General features: G+C 39.2%; 1 protein-coding gene across 1 annotated transcript; it reads right to left on the reverse strand.

Annotated features, from left to right (window-relative positions):
• Window positions 1-4,312: 4,312 nt before the first annotated feature.
• Window positions 4,313-18,379, reverse strand: LOC102903978 (vomeronasal type-2 receptor 116-like). The gene is made up of 4 exons (XM_076568138.1): window positions 15,767-18,379; window positions 14,679-14,906; window positions 11,121-11,244; window positions 4,313-6,429 (listed from the first exon to the last, which is right to left on the reverse strand). Exons 1-4 carry the CDS (start codon window positions 16,616-16,618, stop codon window positions 5,510-5,512), a joined length of 2,124 nt encoding a protein of 707 aa, XP_076424253.1. The 5' UTR covers window positions 16,619-18,379; the 3' UTR covers window positions 4,313-5,509.
• Between the last annotated feature and the right edge of the window lie 2,913 nt (window positions 18,380-21,292).

The following is a 21,292-nucleotide window of genomic DNA, read 5'->3' on the forward strand; positions in this document are numbered from 1 at the left end:
AGCCTGGCCTGAGGTAAAACAGAAGTCTTCTGCCTAAGGTGTGGGCTGGATTATGGAGCCCAGAGGAGGGAGTACAGTCTTGGGCTGCAGGACATGCTTTAAGGAGTGTTAGCCAGCAGCGGCAGAGTCTAACCTGTGGTTCCTAGGAACTGCCAGAGCTGTTTTCTGGATAATGGATCTGAGTGAAGGGAATGCTAGGATCCCTAGAACCAACCTGGCCTTTGGTGAAGCAGAAGTCTTCTGCTGATGTTGCAGGCTGGAATGTGGAGCCCAGGGGAGATAGGGCAGCCTGGAGCTGTTGGGAATCCTGGGGTCCCTAGGACCAGTCTGGCCTCCATTAAAGCTGCTAGAATTGTGGGCCAAAATATGGAGATGAATAGAGATTTTTCCTCTATTTTCTTCTGGCCTTAATGGACTTTTCCTTTATACTTTGATTTCCAACTTTGTGTTTTATGCTTTTGGGGTTTGTGTGTGCATGTGTGACAGAGTGAGTAATTAATTGTTGTTTGGTTTGGTTTGTTGTGATTTTGTTTTATCTTTTTTTTAAAAAGAGAGAAAGACAGGGTGTGGAATTGGGTGGACATGGAGATGGGGAGAATCTGAGAGGAGTTGGGGGGGTGCAAAATCATGATCAGAATATATTAGATAGGGAGTGTGAATGGTAATGTGATGATATAAAGAGATTAAATATATATATATATCAAAAATTAAAAGTGTATAGAAATATGGACATTATTAAGACATTGAAAATATAGCAGAAAATCCATAAGCGTATATCATAAGCCAAGAGTAAATTGATAAGATATCAGGAACAGAGAGTTCAAACACTTGACCATGAAGACATAAGTATACGTGAGTAGTTCTGTATCTCTGCCATGCAGAGATACTGCTATACAGAGTTATGAGAACAGTGTCACTGATGAAGTGGTTCAAGGCTGCAAGAATTTAAGAATTTTAACTCATTCGTGCTCCTTCATAGAAGGAACAAACTTGGAGAACACCATGGAATTATGAATGTAGATGCATTTGGAATACAAGAGAACATCATATAAGATTTCAAAGGATTTCAAAGGACATCCTCTCTATTGCACTGAACTCTCGTGCCCTCTTAAGAATGGAGATGTATTAATGAAGAGGCAATGACAGAGTGAAATTAGGTTCATGTGATGTATGCCAGTGCTCTAGTGACTTGTAAAACAGATACAGCAATGTCACTCTAGGAGAGGATACCATAGGAGCAACAACAAAGAAAGAATAGGTGCTGCTTAATTTCTGTCAGCATGAAGTAGAAGTCAAATTGAGTTTAATCCTTCTGTATTTGTATCTGAAACAAAGCAAGGTGGTTCAGATATCATTGCAATGTTCTCGAGCAGGTAAGTGACTTAGAATAAAAGGGGGAACCTGAGTATGCATTCATAACCACCTGCATTTCTGCCAGATGTGGATCAGTGTATGAAGTGTCCAGAAACACACTATGCAAATACTGAGAAGAGCCACTGCCAACATAAGACTGTGACATTTCTGGCCTATGAAGACCCTTGGGGAAGATATTCAGCATCATGTCCCTGGGCTTCTCCTCACTCACAGCTGTTGTTCTTGGGGTGTTTCTGAAACACAGAGACATTCCTATAGTCAAGGCCAATAACTGGCATCTCAATTATGTCCTGCTCATCACTCTCCTCCTCTGTTTTCTCTGTCCCTTGCTTTACATTGGCCATCCTAGCACAGCACCTGTATCCTACAGAGGAACATATTTGGATTTCTGATCACTGTGGCTCTTTCCACTGTGATGGGAAAAACTCTCACTGTACTTAAAGCCTTCACGATCACTACTCCAGAGAGAATAAGGAGGTGGCTGCTGATTGCAAGGGCCCCTTATTTCATCATTCCTATCTGCACCCTGCTGCAAGTTGTTCTCTCTGGAATCTGGATGGCAACCTATCCTCCATTTATTGACAAAGATGTCCTTTCAGAACATGGACATACCATCATCATTTGCAACAAAGGCTCAGCTATTGCCTTCTACTGCATCCTGGGATACCTGGGGACACTGGCTATAGGGAGTTACCTCATGGCATTTTTGTCCAGAAATCTGCCTGACACATTCAATGAAGCCAAGTTCCTGGCTTTCAGCATGCTGGTGTTCTGCAGTGTCTGGGTCAGCTTCCTCCCTGTCTACCATAGCACCAAGGGGAAGGTCATGGTGGCTATGAAAATCCTCTCTATCTTGGCTTCTAGTACATCAATCACTCTTAGGCATCATCATTGTTCCCAAGTGCTACATAGTACTATTAAGACAAGAAATTAACTCACTTCATCACATTAGGGACACAACATATGCTAGAAGAACAAACCTTAAAACCTAGCTCCCATATTTCTTTAATTAAAGAGTTTTGATGTATAATTGTTCTCCACTCTCTGAATACTCACATATGAAGTCATAATTTGGCATTTGATCCCATATGCTATTATTTCTTTAAGTAATCATATTAGGCTAAATGAATTTTGCATCAATCCTCTTATTCATATTGGAATATAGCCTGCAATTTGAGTTCTCCTCTTACATTCACTATTACTTTTGTGTTATTGATTTCATTTACTGATGAAATGCTAATTTGGGAATTTTCCACTTGGATCATTCACATATTTTATTAATTTGACCACTAGATTATTCCAAAAAAAATTATTTCTGCTGTCAATTACATATGTTGATGAACAGTTTCAAGAGTTATACATGTAAATATTAAACATTTTTAAATTTGACATTCATTACAACAAATTTGTGTTAATATAGTGTTTTGTTTCTGAAGCCCTTGAGACCATTCTCCAAATTGTCATGTGTTCTTTTCTTATATGTTTTATTCTGAAGAAATTCAAATTATTCACATTCGATGCAGCTTTTCATAAAGATTATACTGTACCATACATACTAAGTTATTGCAAACTCGGGACCTCATTTTATAACCCAACTCCAAATGTCAACCAGAACAGCCAATTTGAGTCAACACCAGCAGCCTCTCTTGAATTATGATGCCCTGTGCAAAATGCCCAGATGTAACTACTCCCACTGACTCTGTACTCACTTCTCTGTGTTACTCTAAACATCCAAGCAGCGTTTATCTTGTCACTTCCTCACAGTCCTTCACCTTTTGCTAAAGGAGTGCATATTCCTTCAACTCATACAGACTGGAAAAGACCTACAATCCAGGAAGGCCATTTGCAGCCATTGAAGCAGAGGCTTCTCTATATCCTGGACTCCAGATAGAATCAGCAGAAGATACTTGGCACTCAGCTTCAGAACCTGTCTGTGTGATGCCTGTATGTGAACAAAGACTTAGTGAACCATGTCTGAGAGAGCCAGATCAGTCAGGAAGACAAGAGTAAATAATAATCCATAAAGAAGATGGGGACTGGCACACATTCTTATACACACAGGGTTCCCAATAGAAGAAGAGGATACTTCATGTGTCTATAAAGCCCCAGGACTCTTCCCATGATGTACTTCCCTCATTCTCATGGAAATACACTTTGTTCAGTTGGCTGCTCCATTCAAATACTGTGTGTGTGTGTGTGTGTGTGTGTGTGTGTGTGTGTGTGTGTGTGAGAGAGAGAGAGAGAGAGAGAGAGAGAGAGAGAGAGAGAGAGAGAGAGAGAGAGAGAATATATAAGAGAAAAAAGGGAAAATGGAATAAAATAAAATAAGGGAAATTCTTTTAATCTCATCATGGAAGCTGCAGTGTGAGAGAATGATTCATGCCGTAAACCACAGAATCTTAATTCAAAATAACAAATGGCCCCAATAGAGTCTTTAAACTTCCCTCTGAAACTTCACAAGCCATGCTCCCATCTTCTGCATTGCACTCAACATTCTTATATTCCAAGCTACTATGGAACAGCTCCCATTAGGTAAACCCTCAAAGGATTTTCTTACACAATGTTTCAAAGTCCCTCCATCGTCCTCCTACAAAACAACATGGTCAGGTCTGTAAAAGCAAGACCCCACTCCTGGTACCACATTGTCTTAGTTAGAGTTTCTATAGCTACAATAAAACAACATGGCCAAAAACCAAGTTGTAAAGGAAAAGGCTTATTTTGCATACACTTTAACATTTGAGTCCATCATTGCAGGAAGCCAGGACCAAAATCAAACAGGAACTGAGGCAGAGGCCATGGAGAGGTGCTGCTTACTTCCTTGCTCAGCCTGCTTTCTTATAGAACTCAGGACCACCAGCCTGGGGATGTCACCACCCACTTTGAGGTGGGCCCTCTGCTAAAATGAAACCTTTGTTTTACTGAGATACTGGATGCTGGTTGGCTGAGTTGATAAATTAGTGGTGATTAAGAAGAGCCCTCGGTGGTGGTAGTGCTCACCTTTAATCCCAGCCCTCAGGAGGCAGGGTAGAATGCATGTGTAACAGTAGATGACCAAAAGAAAATAAACTCAGTGGCATCTTTGGATGTTTCTTGTCTCACAATATCATGTCAGGGTGTTTTCCTTTTTTGTTTCTTTATTTCTTTGTTGTTTTAATTTTTTTGTTTTGTTTCATTTTGTTTTGTTTTCATTTCTTATTTTTTTTTCTTCTCTCATTTTACCCTACTAGTTTCTTTGACTATGTACAATGGCTACCACTTTACAGTTTTTATGGGACTGAGAATGTGCAACCAAGTGGGTCTCTGATTTATCTGATATTTCTTGGGCTCCTTTCCTTCTTTTTGTTTGTTTTGTTCAATCTAATGTGTTATTGTTTTGTTTTTTCTTAGTATGTTTCATTTTTATTATTATCCCACAGAAATATCTTTTTTTTCTAGTGACAGACAGAAAAGGTTTGGATTCTGGTGTGTGTGTGTGTGTGTGTGTGTGTGTGTGTGTATGCATAACAGTCCTTGGAGGTCCAAAGAGGACATTGATCCCATTGAGATACTGTTACAGGGGGGTGTAAACTACATTTTATGATGTCTGCGTATTGAACTCTGCCACTTTACAAGAGCAGTACATGATTTTGTCTGATGAGACATCTCTCCAGCTTCTGCAATATTCTGCAATATCTGTTTATTGAAACATCCATGTCACTCCTAAGTTCTACTTCACTAAATCCAAAGACGTATCACTATTCTGTAGTCTTCCAGCTTACAAGGGGTAGCATTTTGTTGCCTTCATCTGCAAACATGAGGTCACAATCTTCCTTCAATTTCTCCAATAATCAATTGCTGTCAAAGTCTTACATTCACTAAGTTATCAAAAAGAAACCTCTGAGCTAATTTCAAATCTTATTACATTTTAGAGACCAAAAGAACACTTCCACTCATCACTAATGTCCAAATGCAAAGTCCTGTAGAAATTGGTGGCTGAGTAGAAAGTTATGGGAGGCAAAATAGATAAAAAGTAGCATACATGACACTGATAAACAACACCATTAGAGGAGACAGTGAGAGTCATTAGCTAATGAATAATCTTGCATTGTATCCTAACAGTTGGTTCTGTACCAACATTAAATTTGACAGTTGAAATTTATGAAATGTGAGTCCTAGAAAATGTTTTCTCCCTTAACTTTTGAAGAGAATTTCTCTCTGGTCTTATCAAAATGATGTAGCACTTGGGGACAAAGATACATCCCAGCAAGCCAGCACTGGAGGCTAAGATGGAGAAGACCTCCACAGCCACCATGACCTTGCCCTTGGTGCTGTGGTAGACAGGGAGAAAAGTGACCCAGACACTGCAGAACAACAGCATGCTGAACGTCATGAATTTGGCTTCATTGAATGTGTCAGGGAGATTTCTGGCCAAGAAAGCCACAGTGAAGCTCCCCAGGGACAGAGAGCCCAGGTATCCTAAGACAGAATAGAAAGCAGTTACTGAGCCCTTGTTGCACACAATGATGATGTGGCCATGCTCAGAGTATGCATCAATTTCAACAGAGGGAGGAGACACACCAAGCCAGAATGCACAGAGAAGAATTTGGATGATGATGCAGAAGGGAATGATGTAGGTTGGTGCCCCTGATACCACGAGCCACTTCATCCTTCTTCCAGGAGTTGTGACTTTGAAAGCCAAAACCACAGTAATTGTCTTGGCCAACACAGTGGAAACAGCAACAGTGAATGAAAGTCCATATGTTATTTGCTGCAGGATACAGGTAGCTGAGTTGGGATGGCCAATGAAGAGTAAGGAACAGAGGAAACAGAAGATGAGAGAGATGAGCAGGATGTAGCTGAGAGTGAGGTTATTGGCCTTCACAATGGGAGTGTCTTGGTGCTTTACAAAGATCCCAAGAACCAGAACGGTGAATGCAGACAAACCCAAGGCCATACAGGACAGCGTCATCCCCAAGGGGTCATCAAAGGCCAGAAAGGTCACATCTTTGTACAGGCAGTGGTTCTGCTCTGCAATGGCATACTGGTCCTCTGGACATTTCATACACTGATCCATATCTGATGCAGAAAGCAAAAGTATTGTTAGTGCAACTTCAGCATTTCTTATGGACAGGCCACTCCAGTGTAATCTGTATTTTGGAATCTTTAAAACATCCACATACTTTATTGATAAAGATGTAGTTGAGACTTTTCTGAAGAGCATTCCATCCATATCATAATGCCTATCTTCTTCAAGGACAAACACAGATCCTATTGATACACTATAATATGAATCTTTCTGTCTGGATTAGAAGTGATGCCCTCAAGAGAGATGGAGACTTGGTCTTATTCAGGATTAAACCTCTTATACCTTTTTTTATTCCCATATGATCATCACCAAACACACGAGTAGCAGAGCAATAATAGCATATAGAATAGTGTGTGTGTGTGTGTGTGTGTGTGTGCAAGTGCATATGTATGTGAAAGCAGTAAATGAAAAATAGTGTTTGAAAATAGTAAATGAAAAAGAGCTCATGAGTTTGAGAGTTTTATTGCATGTGATGTGTGGAAAATAGAATGAGGAGAGAGGATGGTTTTATAATGTATGAAATTCTCAAGAAAAATTATTTAAATATGATGCCCTTAGTTGTGTCCTCATCAGGGAATAGGGATAGCAAATAGTTTATAAAACGAATTAATCCTACTCTTAAGGTAGAAAACTCAATACATACATAGCACCGAGAAGTCTTGTATCTTATACCACCACCTTAGTGAGCACAGGACACTTGCTTACTTCCCTAATTTCCTTCTATATGAGACCTGTGTCAGGACCTGCCCCCACATTTTCCCCCTGGGTGTTCTTGGGGAGTGAGGGATGAGAGATTTAGATAGAATTATAGAGGGAAGAGAGAGAGAGAAGACAGAAACACAGCATAGTCTCAGAAGAGCCTAGATCCTAATCCACAAGCTCAGAACTTTATTCCAAAGGGCTTTTTAAATCAATACCAAGGGTGGAGGCAAAAGACCTCCCCCTTACTAGATACAACTAAAGGTAGACCCTACGAAACAGCTAGTAGCCAGGCCTGAGGTCCAATCATCCTCTTAGGAAGCCATGCTGGTAAAGCAAGCTCAGATATCACTAGGAAACCTCTGTGGGCTCCAACAGACCTGGGTTCTGCTAATGTACTCAATGGTGAAGGAGTTTTTGGTAAAACAGCATGAACAAGGCAACATGAGAACTCCCAAATAAGAGTGGTAATACAGAATATTTGAATTGAGCAATTATAACCCATTCATAAGTTGTAATTTCCACCACAGCAAGTAAGTGAAATATGATTGGAATTGTGCTAAATTGTGGATAATAAATGAGAGCAATGATGTGCTTCCAGGATTTTAAGTCATTCCATGAATAAAACCAACCAGCATTTATGGACAGCTATGATTGCATTTTTGGTTTGTTGTTCTTTAAGGGGCTGGAAAGATGGCTCAGCTGTTAAGAACATGGTCTGCTCTTACAGGAGGCCTAAGTCCAGTCCCAAGAATATGTGAAGTGCCATATTACTACCTGTATCTCTGGTACAAAGGACATCAGATGCCTCAGGTAGATGTCACATGGACCTGGCCCTGTATGGACTTACTACCCTCTACATATGCCTAATTCAAATATTCATAAACATAAAGATCTTGTTTATTTTTTGTTGGTATTTATTATTATAAATGCCCTTTATAGTTATTATCTTTAATTAATTTTATTACAATCTGTTTTTTAAAAGTGTGTGTGTGTGTGTGTGTGTGTGTGTGTGTGTGTGTGTGTGTGTAAAGCACAAGTTGTCAAGAAGCCATCTTGTAGGAATTGGCTCCATCTCATTCCAATAGACTTCTTTCGATGAATTCAGGTCATCAGACTTGTGGCAAGAGATTTACATGCTAACTCTTTTCATTGACCCTAAATTGTCTTTTTTTAAAAATTTAGTTATTTATTATGTATACAGTGCTCAGCCTGCATGTATGCCTGCACACAAGAAGAGGGCACCGAATCTCATTACAGATAGTTGTGAGCCACTGGGTGGTTTCTAGAAATTGAACACAGGACCTCTAGAAGAGCATCCCATGCTCTTAACCACTGAGACATCTCTCCAACATCCGAGATGTCTTTTTTTAAATGTTCTTTGGATTATACACAATGACTGGCAATAAAAGTCAAAAATAATTATGGACTCTCCTTTGAATTTGGCCATCTCCAAATCAATAACCAGTTGACTTATATGGACTGTGTATGTGAAACTCTCATTGGAATAATTGTGGCTGTTTCTTTTCCCTACAAAACTATTTTATCAGCTTGGCGGTGGTGGCCCACACCTTTAATCCCAGCACTCAGGAGACAGAGGCAGGCAGATCTCTGGGGGTTCGGGGCCAGCCTGGGCTACAGAGTGAGTTCTAGGAAAGGCGCAAAGCTACACAGAGAAACCCTGTCTCGAAAAACCAAAAAAAAAAAACTATTTTATCTATATTATTGTGACATTCATTGTTACTGTGTACAGAAATCTTAAGAGGGACACCTGTCTTTCTCTACATCAAGTGTCCACACTTTTCCCCATTTTTTATATGAAATCAAGTGCTGTCTCGTGTTTAGCTGTTTCTAGTAATTTTACCCACAGTTACTACTCTTTAGTCACCACAACCTACAATGGCATCAGTCTCAAAACTCTCTGAGAACCTCCCTCACATGGAAGTAACAGCACTCGCAGCCTCCCAAAGTTTCCTTAGCAGGCTCCCATTGCAGCCTTATGGTACCACCCTGAATTCACATCTTCATGCTGTCTTCCCCACGTACCTGTCAGCTAAATGACAATACAAAATACTAACAATTGAACTGGAGCTCAAAAAAAGCCTAAAAACTTAACCAGCCAAATGCTTCTAGTTTCTGGTCTTCACGCCTTATATATCTTTGTGCTTTCTGCCATCACTCCCTGGGATTAAAGTGTCACTTCTGTGAGAATCTCCCTCACATGGAAGTAACAGCACTTGCATCCTCCCAAAGTTTCCTTAGCAGGCTCCCATTGCAGCCTTATGGTACCACCCTGAATTCACATCTTCATGCTGTCTTCCCCACATACCTGTCAGCTAAATGACAACACAAAATACTAACAATTCATCTAATGCTGTATAAAAAGCATGCCCACCACCACACAATACTTATTTACCATTCCAATATATGGTGACTCTGTGGTGGTATTGTGTTCCCCAAAATATTGTGGACCTTAATAAACTTACCTGGAGTCAGAGAACTGAACAGCTACTGGTTACAAAGGCTAGAAAATGGTGGAACACATGCCTTTAATCCTAGCATTCCAGAGGTAGAAATCTCTCTGGATCTCTGTAAATTCAAGGCCACATTGGAAACAGCCAGGCATAGTGACACACGCCTTTAATCCCAAGAAGTGACACTTTAATCCCAGGGAGTGATGGCAGAAAGCACAAAGATATATAAGGCGTGAAGACCAGAAACTAGAAGCATTTGGCTGGTTAAGCTTTTAGGCTTTTTTTGAGCTCCAGTTCAGCTGAGACCAATTCTAGATGAGGACTAAGAGGCATCCAGCCTGAGGAAACAGGATCAGCTGAGGAACTGGCAAGGTGAGATAGCTGTTGCTTGTTTTGCTTCTCTGATCTTCCAGCATTCACCACAATATCTGGCTCCAGGTTTGATTTTATTAATAAGACCTTCTAAGATTCCTGCTACATGACTCAATACCTTTCTTTGTCAGCAATGTTTGTGGGCAGTGGCAAGAACAAGTTGTGTAGGATTCATGACTTCAGTGGCAGGAGATGACTCAACAGTTAAGAGTGCTTACAGCTCTGCAGAGAACAAGGGTGTGGACTCAGCATCCATGTGGAAGCTTATACCTGTCTGTAACTCGAGTTCCAGGGGCTTGTATGCACTATTTTGGCCTCCACAAACTCCTGCACATAAACTCACACAGAAACACATAGATATACTCAAGGAGGATAAATGAATAACCAACAATTTACAAAGACTTGTGGCTACAATCTAGTCTACATGTACCTGTACAGGGATACAATCATCAGACAGATATAGTGTAGAATTCCCTCACAGGGCTGTTTGATTTTTCAAAACACTTTCTTTTACAAGATACTACCAGCAATGATTTTACACTGAGTCAAAAGTGTATGTGAAGGCACAGGTTGTTATTTATAAGGAAATTTTTATTGATCATATACTTGTAAAGCAAACTTAGGGAAGAAATAGATTTTATTTGTGCTCTAAAAGGGCCACAGAACTTAGTAGGTCCACAGACCCTCCCTAGCTCAACTGACTCCATGTAGAAGTACCACTCAGACTATAAAACTCACCACCTAGCAGCACCACCTGCCAAACTGAAGCAAAGGCCTAATCCATCATAGTCCTTATAGTTCTGGGAAAGTCTCAAAATGTACTAACTTTGCATTGTAGCTTCTATGGATCTACTTTTGGCTCACTGTTCTTGGTAACTGAAGTATGTCAACCCAGAACATGGTTCTTTTGTTTCAAATCTCACCCTGAGAGAGGCTCAGTGCTACACTGTGGTCCTGAACATCAACTGTAGTTGACATCCAGCTAATGATGACTTTATTTGGCTTAAACCTATATCTGAGCAGTCTTCTCCAGTGAATAACACAGAGCAGTGCAGCACCCTTCCAGGCCCTTTTAAAAGTGCAGGGTGGATAGCAGAAGTCAGTAAATCTGAAGGATTTCTCCCTGCAACCCTTACCTGTCTCATTGGAAATCTCATTTGCTGGGCAGGGGGTGCAATCAAAACAGCAGGCTGCCATTCCTTCTTGTTGGAATTTTCTGAATCCAGGGTGACAATCAACACTGCACACAGCAGAAGGCATCTGAGGAAAAGCAGATAGATGCTGGGCCAGGAGTTTGACTACTCCTTCAATAGTTATAGCATCTCATCATGTTGAGTAGTTAACAAGTTTTCTTTCTATCCATGACCTGAGTGAACACATTTCTTTCAGTACTTTGTACAAGGCCACACATGAATATGTGAGAACAAATTGATGAAATATTGAGGTGCTTCTGAACTACTAAAAGTTCAGGAAGACCTAGGAGTATATGTTGTGTAAAAACTGAAAGGCCTGAACTGAACACCCTACCCACCCATCGTGTAGCTTAGATTTTCAACTTGACACAAAGCAGAGATACAAGAAAAAAGAGAAACTAAATTGAGAAGTTGTCTCTGTCTAATTGGCCTCTGGTCATATTATTGATCTATTTTTTTATTTGCTCATTAATTCTGGAAAGCACCACCATACTTGGTTCCTCTTCTGAATTTAGTGGGAATGCTTTGAGTTTCTTTCCATATAGTACAATGTTGTCCATGTTTTGTCTTATACAAAGTTATTTTGTCAAGAAATGTCCTTTTAATTTTTCAAGGGATATTTTTTATGTTTCTTTGTTTGCTTTCTCTGAAGGGATGCTGGACATTGTTCAAGACCTTTTCTCCATCTTTTTCAATGAGCCTACAATTTTTATCCTAGCATATATTTATGTGACATATTATACTTGATTGATTTGCATATGTTGAACCAGCCTTACATCCCTGTAATAAAGTGATCTTGTGTATAGGGACTGATCTTTTTGATGTGCTGTTGAGACCTGTTTGCCAGTATTTACTTGAGAATTTCTTCGTCCATGTTCATTGATTAGAGTGTAATTTTCTTCTTTCTGATTCATTTTACCTGGAATGGTCTTTTTCCTGTACTGTAGAGACTCTATTCTTTTTTATGAGTGCAGTGGCAAGACAGTATTGTTTGTTTGTTTGTTTGTTTGTTTGTTTGTTTGTTTGTTTGTTTGTTTTTAAAAAAATTCCTTGTCTGTGTCCTTTGATTAGAGAGTGGGATTCTTCAAATTCAGTTGTTAATGAAAACTATTTGGTGATTATTGTCAATTTGTGTTTTTGTAAGTTTTGATGTATTTCAAAACTTTGCTTTTCTGTCTAGTGATCTAGTGTAGTCTACACATTCCTGTGACATCTACTGTTTATTTTAATATTCAGTGTGAAGGAGTGTGAAGTGTAAAGACACTGTGGAATTGTCTTCCTTAGTGATGTTCCAGTAGCTATATATTCCTGCAATTTGTAGTCACCATTACAAGTTTTTCAATCTTCCTAAAATTATGAAGGATAGCTTTGCTGGGTATAGTAGTTGAAGTTGGAAGTTTTGTCTCTGTTTTAAAAACATAATTGATACTCTCTCCTTTTAAAGTGTCTATGAATAAAGCTACTGTGGTTATGATGGGGACTTTCAATGAAATTGACCTTTTTCTCTTGTAACCTAAAATTCCTCTTCATTTTGCATAATTGAGATTTTAAATAATATTAAAAATTCAAACTATCCTTTTCTGAACCTGTCTGTTAGGCCTTCTGACTGCCTCCTGTATCTGGGTGGCCGTATTTCCCCAGCATTTGGTAAAATTTTGGCTGTCATGTTATGAGAAATGCCTATGATGCCTGTAACATGTTGTCCTCCTCTTGTGCCTGTGCTTTCTTATTTTGGTCTTTTACTGATGTCCCCGAAGTCTCTCGTGTTTTCTTCATCCTTCCTTATTGTTTTATCTTTGTCAGAGTTTAAATTAAAATTTATCTTTCTTGTTTCAAGTCTCAATAGTCTGTCTTCTACTTGAGACATTCTCTTAGTAAGAAGTTTTAGACAGTCTGTTATTTGAATTGTTGTGTCTTTCATTTTCAGAAAGTTATTATGAATTCTTCATTTTTATTGTACCTTTATTGAATTTTTGTCACATCTTCACTCAATTTCCTATTATATGCAAGTGTTCGTGGTCTAATTGGTTTGTCCTTAGAGGTTATTTGTATGCTCTTTGATTTCTGCAACATTCTTACAATTATTATTTGAAGTCTTTGTTTAGTATGGCACTGAGTTCACTGTCATGTGAGCCTATGATTGTCCTGCTGCCTCACTGTTTGCAAGTGCCATTTCTGCTTAAGATTTGCATATCTAGAATACGGTACATATTGAGTTGTTTTTAGTCCTCCCTATCCTTTTGGTTGATGTATTTATAATGTTCAAGTTAGGCCTGATAGAAGCAGACTTGTGATTTCATTGCTGTCCTCTGATCTAGGGGAACAGGCCATTAGCTAAAACTTTAACCCATTTGCTCTCTTCTTTGAGCATAAGTTTCTCATCACTGTGAAAATAGAAAATTAACTCTTGATTTAACTCTATCTGAGCAACTTGAGATATCATTTCAGATTAACTTTGCACACTTTCTGGACATAAACCCCTTTCAAACTCAACATACAACATTGTAGTAGGCAATGTAGTTCAGATAATATAAAACCGGACACATCAAAATCAATACCTATATATATCTGGGGACACATAATGGGATATTTTATTTACAAATTTTCTCAAAGCCAAATTATTATGACTATGAGCACCTGTCCAAACAGATAAGGAAACAATACAAACCTTTTTTGTTTGTTCATTTGTTTGTTTGAATGAGTTATGCAAGAATTAAGGTGCAAATAAATGATCTTCTATTGAGGGGTTCCTTTAGAATTTATGATACAGGACAGTAGAGGTGGCTCAGCAATCTATCACACTTGCTGTTCAATCCTCCACTCCTACACTTAGGGTCAAATTGTATTTAGTTCCTCATTATCTTAATTCCTCTCCGGGCATATTTAGATACCTCATACTCAAATGGAACACAGATATATACAGGCAAAACATCCACATACAAAAAAAATAGTCTAAAAAAGTTATAATTAGTAAAAGATCTAAGGTGGACCATGAAAATGTGATGTATTGTTAGAGAAGTGGGGAATTTAGGACATCCTGGTCAAAGTGCTTGAATAAAATTATAGAATATAAATTAATGACTTGCATATCTGTTCCTAGTTCCAAATCTTTCCTTACAATTAGCTTCAGTATTTTCAGCATGCAGATTAGAGATTCAGCAGAAGAGAAGAAAGGCAATGGGCAGCAATCAGAATGGTACCGAGAGAATATTGATAACTTTACTAGGAATAATATCAAACATTGGTCATCTAGTTTTATATTTGTTTATAAATCAGAGAGTTTCTGATATGATAAAATATATAATATGTGTGTCTTATATTTTAAAAAATTTATTTAAAAAATCATATTTTAAAAAACTAGAAACACCAACTAGAAGTTTAAAATTGAGTCTTTACACGACCATCCATCTAATTTCACTAAGTCACATGGAAACCCAAATGGCCCTCTTGACACTGGTGAAAACTGTGAGGTGTGCAACAGTACATTTTGGTCAGACCCACCTGTCTAGTTCCTGTGGCCCACTTTATCACATCTTCATATAAATGGAGCTGTTCACCATGTGGAAAATATGGCTTAAAGTCTCCTATTTTCACCTTAAATCCAAAACCATGGGGGAAATTAGAAATGTGGTAAATGCCATACTCAGCTTGCAGTTTTTCTTTCTGATTCATATTTATTACATCTCCAGAAGGATTAACAAAGTGCATATTCTTCAGAAATTGGTGAAGCTGAAAGATAGACAACACTCTTCAGTCTATATTACCTTATTTTAGGTCTGAAAATATGTTCTTATTTCATCCTAAGGCAAATTTATTGAAGGTGCCCAAGGGAGAAACTCAATGAAAGCATGTGAATAAATAAAGTCATTGTGTTCCTAGAATTTTAGTTCTCTCAGAGGAAACCCTCAAATACAGACACAGAAATACACACAAACACCAAATATAAATATGCACCATACACACACACACACACACACTTCCACACATACACCCATGCAGAGGCACACACATAATAGAGCCACACTCATTCACACACATATACACTAACACACACGTACAGACAGACCTAAGCAATCAAGTACTGACACAGACACAGAAACACATAGGCACATAAAGATAAAAAACACAGAGAGACACATTGATAAAAAAACATTCACAAAGAGACACACACAACAAATATATGCTCATATACACAGTCACGAACAAACACAGGAGAGAAATATTCATACATGCAAAGCAGCACATCTATATACATGCATACAAAGTCACAGAAATGCACTGAGACACTCACAAAGACACAAACACAAAGACATACAGAAATCAGACGCAAGTATACTCACACACATAGGTACACAAGTAGGTATTGAACTGAATCAGCACTATTTCCTGTAGTATAGCTCTCAGAGAATCATGAGGGACAAGGTCCCCAGAGCCTACAGTGGTGTCAGAATCAGATGAGTACACTTATACACACCATTCCTTATGGCAAACACCACATACATGACAAATATTGGTTTCAGCATGTGAGAGAACATTTAAGGATTATAACATTGATGACACCAAGTACCATCCATTGGAAGATACAGTACCTGTGAGCAGTCAGAATCCAGTTTTCTCAGAGTGTTGATTGGCTGGTTTTCTACTTGTTGAAGAACCATTTCATGGAGCGCATGGGCCATAGCATATGCAGCATTGTATATATCATAAGCCTCATCACTAAAGGCCATGTCAAAACTCTGTAGCATTAACCGTTCATGTGAGACGTTCAATAAGCAGTTCTCTAGTGTCTTACAGTTAGAAGTTGAGGCTTCACAGCTAAAGTACATCCACCCCAGTCCTGCCAGGAACATGTCTGTGTATTTGGAAAGGTTCAGTGTCTGAACAAAATTTTTGAAACCAGAAATCTCAGCATGGTGGTGTTGAAAAGCAAGAGTCCCATGGAATGAGTCAAGGGTGAAGTCTCTCTTACTTGTAGTGACATCCCACTGTGAGGTGGTGACCCATATTCTCTGTATACCCTGTGATACCCACATTCTAAAGCACACAGCTAGAGTACTGCCTGTGTTACCATAAATGATAACAACATTTGTGGATGATGTCTCAATTTGGTTGTTATACACTTCAGGTCTTGATACGTATAATTCCATGTTGACTGGGATCACGATCACAAAGGCTAAGCAGACTCTTTGGACTTCACTTTTTCCTCTCAGATCTGAGAGAAATTCGAGAGCCTTGTCATCATCTGAGATGGCCAGCCCAACCCAGTTCCAGTTGAAGTGAAACACCAAAGAGACCATGGCCAGGGCCAGATCTGTGTCCTTGGGGGATATCTGATACAGATCTGGAAACAGTTCACGATCACTCAGGATAGGATGGAAAGGTCCATAGGTGAGCTGAAGGACATAAAACACAGGGAGCAGCATGAGGTAGAGGACTGTCATAAATCTCAATGAGAGCCCTGAGGTGTGTGAAGTACCAGTTTAAAGGACAGGAAGGGCAATTTTTCCCTATTACTACAGTTATACTACACTGTTAGAAACATGAAAAAAATCACTTTCTACAGTTTGTTCAAGGAATATCCCCTTGACTGCTAATTCTTCTTCTCATCCATATCTCAAACAATGAATTGGGAATGTCCCATTGAGTGCATGATTAATTACACTTGATTTACATAAATTTGAAGCCAGTCTCCCCCCTTATACTCTCCTCAGCATCAGGCTTAGCCAAACAATGACAAAGATTCCATAATTCCCCACCCAAACAACCTCACCTGTGGATGTTTGCAGAACTGCGAAAAATGTGCCAGGCTCAAGGATGGTGCTAACATTGGACCTGTAATCACTACACAGCATGGGCTCCTATCTTCACAGATGTAGTTAAGGGGAAGTCTATACCATTTTGCAATATTTTGAAATACTTGTTTATCATTATTTTCAGTGATGATGTAAAATGTGAGAGACAAATTTGGTAGAAGATATAGATTCCTGTTAATTTCTTCCACTGCAAAAGCCAAAGGCAGAGCAAACTGGTAGTTTTCAGGTGCTATTCTGAAAATAAGGGCACAGGATTTAGTATGGATAAGGCTCTATAGATGAAAGCTTTGTAGTTAATACAAGGATTATCATGCATTCGATGGCATTTTCAGATATAGCTTGACAAATTCCCCTGTGTTGTAAGGTTGGAAAAACAGGAGATGCTTGAGAGCTTGAAAAAACCCAAAAAGTTGATGAGAGTGGATGTCACAAAAATGAGAAATGTGTTCTTGTCCACTTTGACAGAGAATTTCATTTTGGCAATTTGAGTACTGGATGCACATTTGATAAATGATATGTGTGTGTGTGTATCTGTAGGAAGCTTGAGAATGAAGTTCTCATGGGGGCCAGAAGAGGAAGCTGGATCCTGCAGAGCTGGAATTTTAAGTGGTTTTGAGGTGTCTTCCAACATGAGTGGTTGAAACTGAACTCAGACCATTTGACAGATCAGCAAGTGCTCTTAACTGCTGACTTGTGTCTACAGCCCCATTTTATTACTACTTTCTATATTCTAGATATTCTTCAGTCTAGTATAGCCAGTAGATATTTTTCCATCTGTGTGGGCTGCCTCTTAACATGCTAATAACATTCTTAATGCAAAAAAAATAGTTTTATGCAATCACACTTGTTAAAATGTGGTCTTATTTCCTGAGTTATTCTATATATTTAGATATTTTCTTTATCAGATTCATCCTTTCTGGACTTACACTAAAGTCTGTGATGATTTGGACTTGATTTTGGAACAGGACAATGGTTGGGAGATACTTCTTTTCCACCTCTGGTTGGCAGGTTTTCCACTAGCATTTCTTGAATAGGCTGTCTCTTCTCCACTTTATATATGGAGGGATAGCCTACTATTAAATTGAATTTTTTCCTAGCGTGTATTTTGATAATGTTTTTCTCTTCACCCAGTTTCTTCTGGGTCCTCCTCACCTACCTACCTACCTACCTTTACATTATTTTTTCTCTATTTTTGTTTTAAAACAAAACCTAAAAGAGGAGAAAAAGGCAAAGAGAACACCACAAGGGCATTTAGGGATTCAGCTTGGTGGTAGAGCACTTGCCTAGCAAGTGCAAGTCCTTGGGTTTAGTTCTCAGCTCTGTAAAGAAGAAAAAACATAAAAATGAAAATTAAAACAAACATCAAAAACCAAATAGGCATGTCTTTCCATAAGTTGCTGTGTGAAGTGTCTCTTATGACAATAGGTCTAGACATCAGTTTATAAATATGAAGGAATATCATTAGGAATCATTCCACTGATTTTTTTCCAATTATGTTTGTTTCTATCCCAGGTCTCTGGGATATCCTGATTCTCAGTCCTGGTTCTCAAGGGGGATTTCTTCTCATGGAATGGGTCTCCAGCTGTGCCAGTCATCTGTTGATCACTCCCACAATTTCTGCACCATCTGTACCCCAACATACCTTGTAGGTGGGACAAATTGTAATAGCTAAACATTGAGCAGAGCATGGGGAATACTGCAAAAGAGGGAGAGGAAGGATTGTAGGACCCAGTGGTGTCAAGGGCACCACAAAAAAAACCACAGAATCAACTAACCTGGGCTCAGAAGGGTTCACAGAGACTGGAAGGACAACCAGAGACCCTACATGAGACTAGCCTAGACTCTCTGCCTGTACGTTACAATTGTGTGACTTGGTCTTCATGTAGGACTCCTAGAGATGTCTCTGACTCTGTTGCCTGCTTTTGGGACCCATTTATCCTGCTGAGTGCTTGATCCAACCTTGGTGGAAGAATGGCTGCTTGCTCTCACTGCAGTTTAATATACCAGGACTCACTGATATCCATGGAATTCCTGCCTGTATCTAAAGAATAACAGTGAAGGAGGATTGGATGTGGTGAGGTTGCAGAATAAAGGAGGGGGACCTAGGAAGGGGGAAGAGAGGGGAAGCTTTGGGTGGAATGTAAAATCAAGAAAATAAATAAATAAAAATATAATAATAAATATAAAAAATGGAAAAGAAACAAATGCACAAAGAAGACCAAGGGAAGCAAATTATGATGAAAAGTCTACAAAAATACCATTCTGTCCATTTTGTGTTATTCAACCACTCCTGTGCGTGGGACTGGTCCTGAAATGTGTCTAATAATATGCTCAGTGAGACTCCATGGGAGAAAACAGATTTTCCATTTCAATGCAAGTATCAATTTCACATAGCTTCTTTTTTAGGGGTGAGAATTCATGTCCACTTGCTCCTCACAATTATGAGACATCATCTGAACCTGTACCATTTGAAACACAACAGGCCTTGAGCATGCTCACACAGTCTGATTGAGCTTATATATGTATCAGTGCCATTGTGTCTGGAAGACACTGAAGACAATGTGCTCCTAAGTTCTTCACTCTCTGCACACACTGTCCAGTTGTGGATTTCTGTGTTAGTTCCCATTGACTACAAGAAGCATCTTCTCTGATGAGAGCTGAGTTATTTACTGATCAATGAGTATAGCAGAATATCATTAGGATTCTTTTTGTTGCTGAGTTTCTTTTTTTTTTTTTTTTTTTTGGTTTTCCAAGACAGGGTTTCTCTTGTGTAGCTTTGCGCCTTTCCTGGATCTCACTTGGTAGCCCAGGCTGGCCTCGAACTCACAGAGATCCGCCTGCCTCTGCCTCCCGAGTGCTGGGATTAAAGGCGTGCGCCACCACCGCCCGGCTTGTTGCTGAGTTTCTTTTTTTTTTATTATTATTATTATTATTTTACAACACCATTCAGTTCAACATAATAGCCACAGAATCCCCTGTTCTCCCCCTCTCGCCCACCCCTCCCCCCAGCCCACCCCCCATTCCCACCTCCATGTTTCTTAAACAGAATATTAGTACTAGATTTTCCCCTATGTCTTTCACTTGTATTCTCTGGGGTTCTGGAATATTTATCCATGTCAGGTCAAGTTCCATTTTATGGAGTGGACTTTAAATTTGGTCAGACATTGATTAGTTAAACCCCTAATATTTATGCCATTATTGTACTTATATATCATACAGGCAGGTCACTTGTAGATCACAAAGTCTGTAGCTGGATTGGTAGTTACAATTCTCCTCTGGTAGAATGCAGAATACCTTCTAGTAACACAAATGCAAGTCAGTAGTGGTGAATACTTTAGGTAAGCACTAACTTGACTTCTCCATGTTCAATGAAATAATAAGTGGTGTCTTCTGCAATAAAGCCTTACCAGAAACTTGTTTAGAATAATCCATAGCCTTGGGAATAGCCAATGATGTTTGGTAGTTTCCATGGATCCCCTTTGGCCAATGACTCAACAAGATATGTAACCCATTCCTGGCACTAGATAAATATTTCGTGCAGAAAATATCTAGCTGGGGCACTGTTCCCCCTTTTATTTGGTGATTCCATTTAGACTTCCTTCACACATGTAAATGCTTTAGGAACCTTCCAAGTAGCAGGTTTCCAGATAGTTTTCAACTAGCCTTGAGTGTGAGTTGTCCTTCTAAACACACCCACATTCACCACTCTTTGCCATTCCCTCCCTATTTAATCTTCTAATTCTGTTTGCCCTGTGTCTCTCCATAACAGTGTGTTACATTTTCTTCTTCATGTTAGATCCTCTCCTCCCCCATCCCTTACTATATACTTAACTACTGTGGTTATTCAGATGGTAGCATGCTTATCAAAGTTTTAAAAGCTAATAGTCACATGTAAAAGAATACCTGTATTTGGGGGGGGGGGGTCTTAGGTACATTCCTCAAGGTGATTTTCACTGGTTCCTATAATTACTTGTGGATTTCAGAAATTCCTTTTTTAAAGTTTATTTATTATTTTATATCCTGACCACAGTTTCCCTCCCTCCTCTCATCCCAGTACTTTCCCCCATCTCACCCCTTCCCCACCCCCATCCACTCCTCCTACTTTTCTATTCAGAAAGGGTCAGGCCTCCAATGCTTACCAACAAATTATGCCATATCAAGTATCAGGAAGACTAAGCACCTTCCCTTGTATTAAGGCAGCCCAGGATAAGGAGTAGGGTCCCAATGCCAACAAAAGTGTCAGAGATAGCCCCTGTTCCCACTGTAAGAAGTCCCAAAAAAGAAGAAGCAACACAACTGTCA

The sequence above is a fragment of the Peromyscus maniculatus genome, chromosome 1 (assembly GCF_049852395.1).
Source record: "Peromyscus maniculatus bairdii isolate BWxNUB_F1_BW_parent chromosome 1, HU_Pman_BW_mat_3.1, whole genome shotgun sequence".
NCBI classification, from domain to species: domain Eukaryota; kingdom Metazoa; phylum Chordata; class Mammalia; order Rodentia; family Cricetidae; genus Peromyscus; species Peromyscus maniculatus.

Coding starts and splice junctions, on each gene's coding strand:
- LOC102903978 (XM_076568138.1), bottom strand. CDS start 16,618: ATGACAGTCCTCTACCTCATGCTGCTCCCTGTGTTTTATGTCCTTCAG. Junction 14,907..15,766: donor TGGATTCTGACTGCTCACAG/GTACTGTATCTT, acceptor TCTATCTTTCAG/CTTCACCAATTTCTGAAGAA. Junction 11,245..14,678: donor GGGCCACAGGAACTAGACAG/GTGGGTCTGACC, acceptor GCTTTTCCTCAG/ATGCCTTCTGCTGTGTGCAG.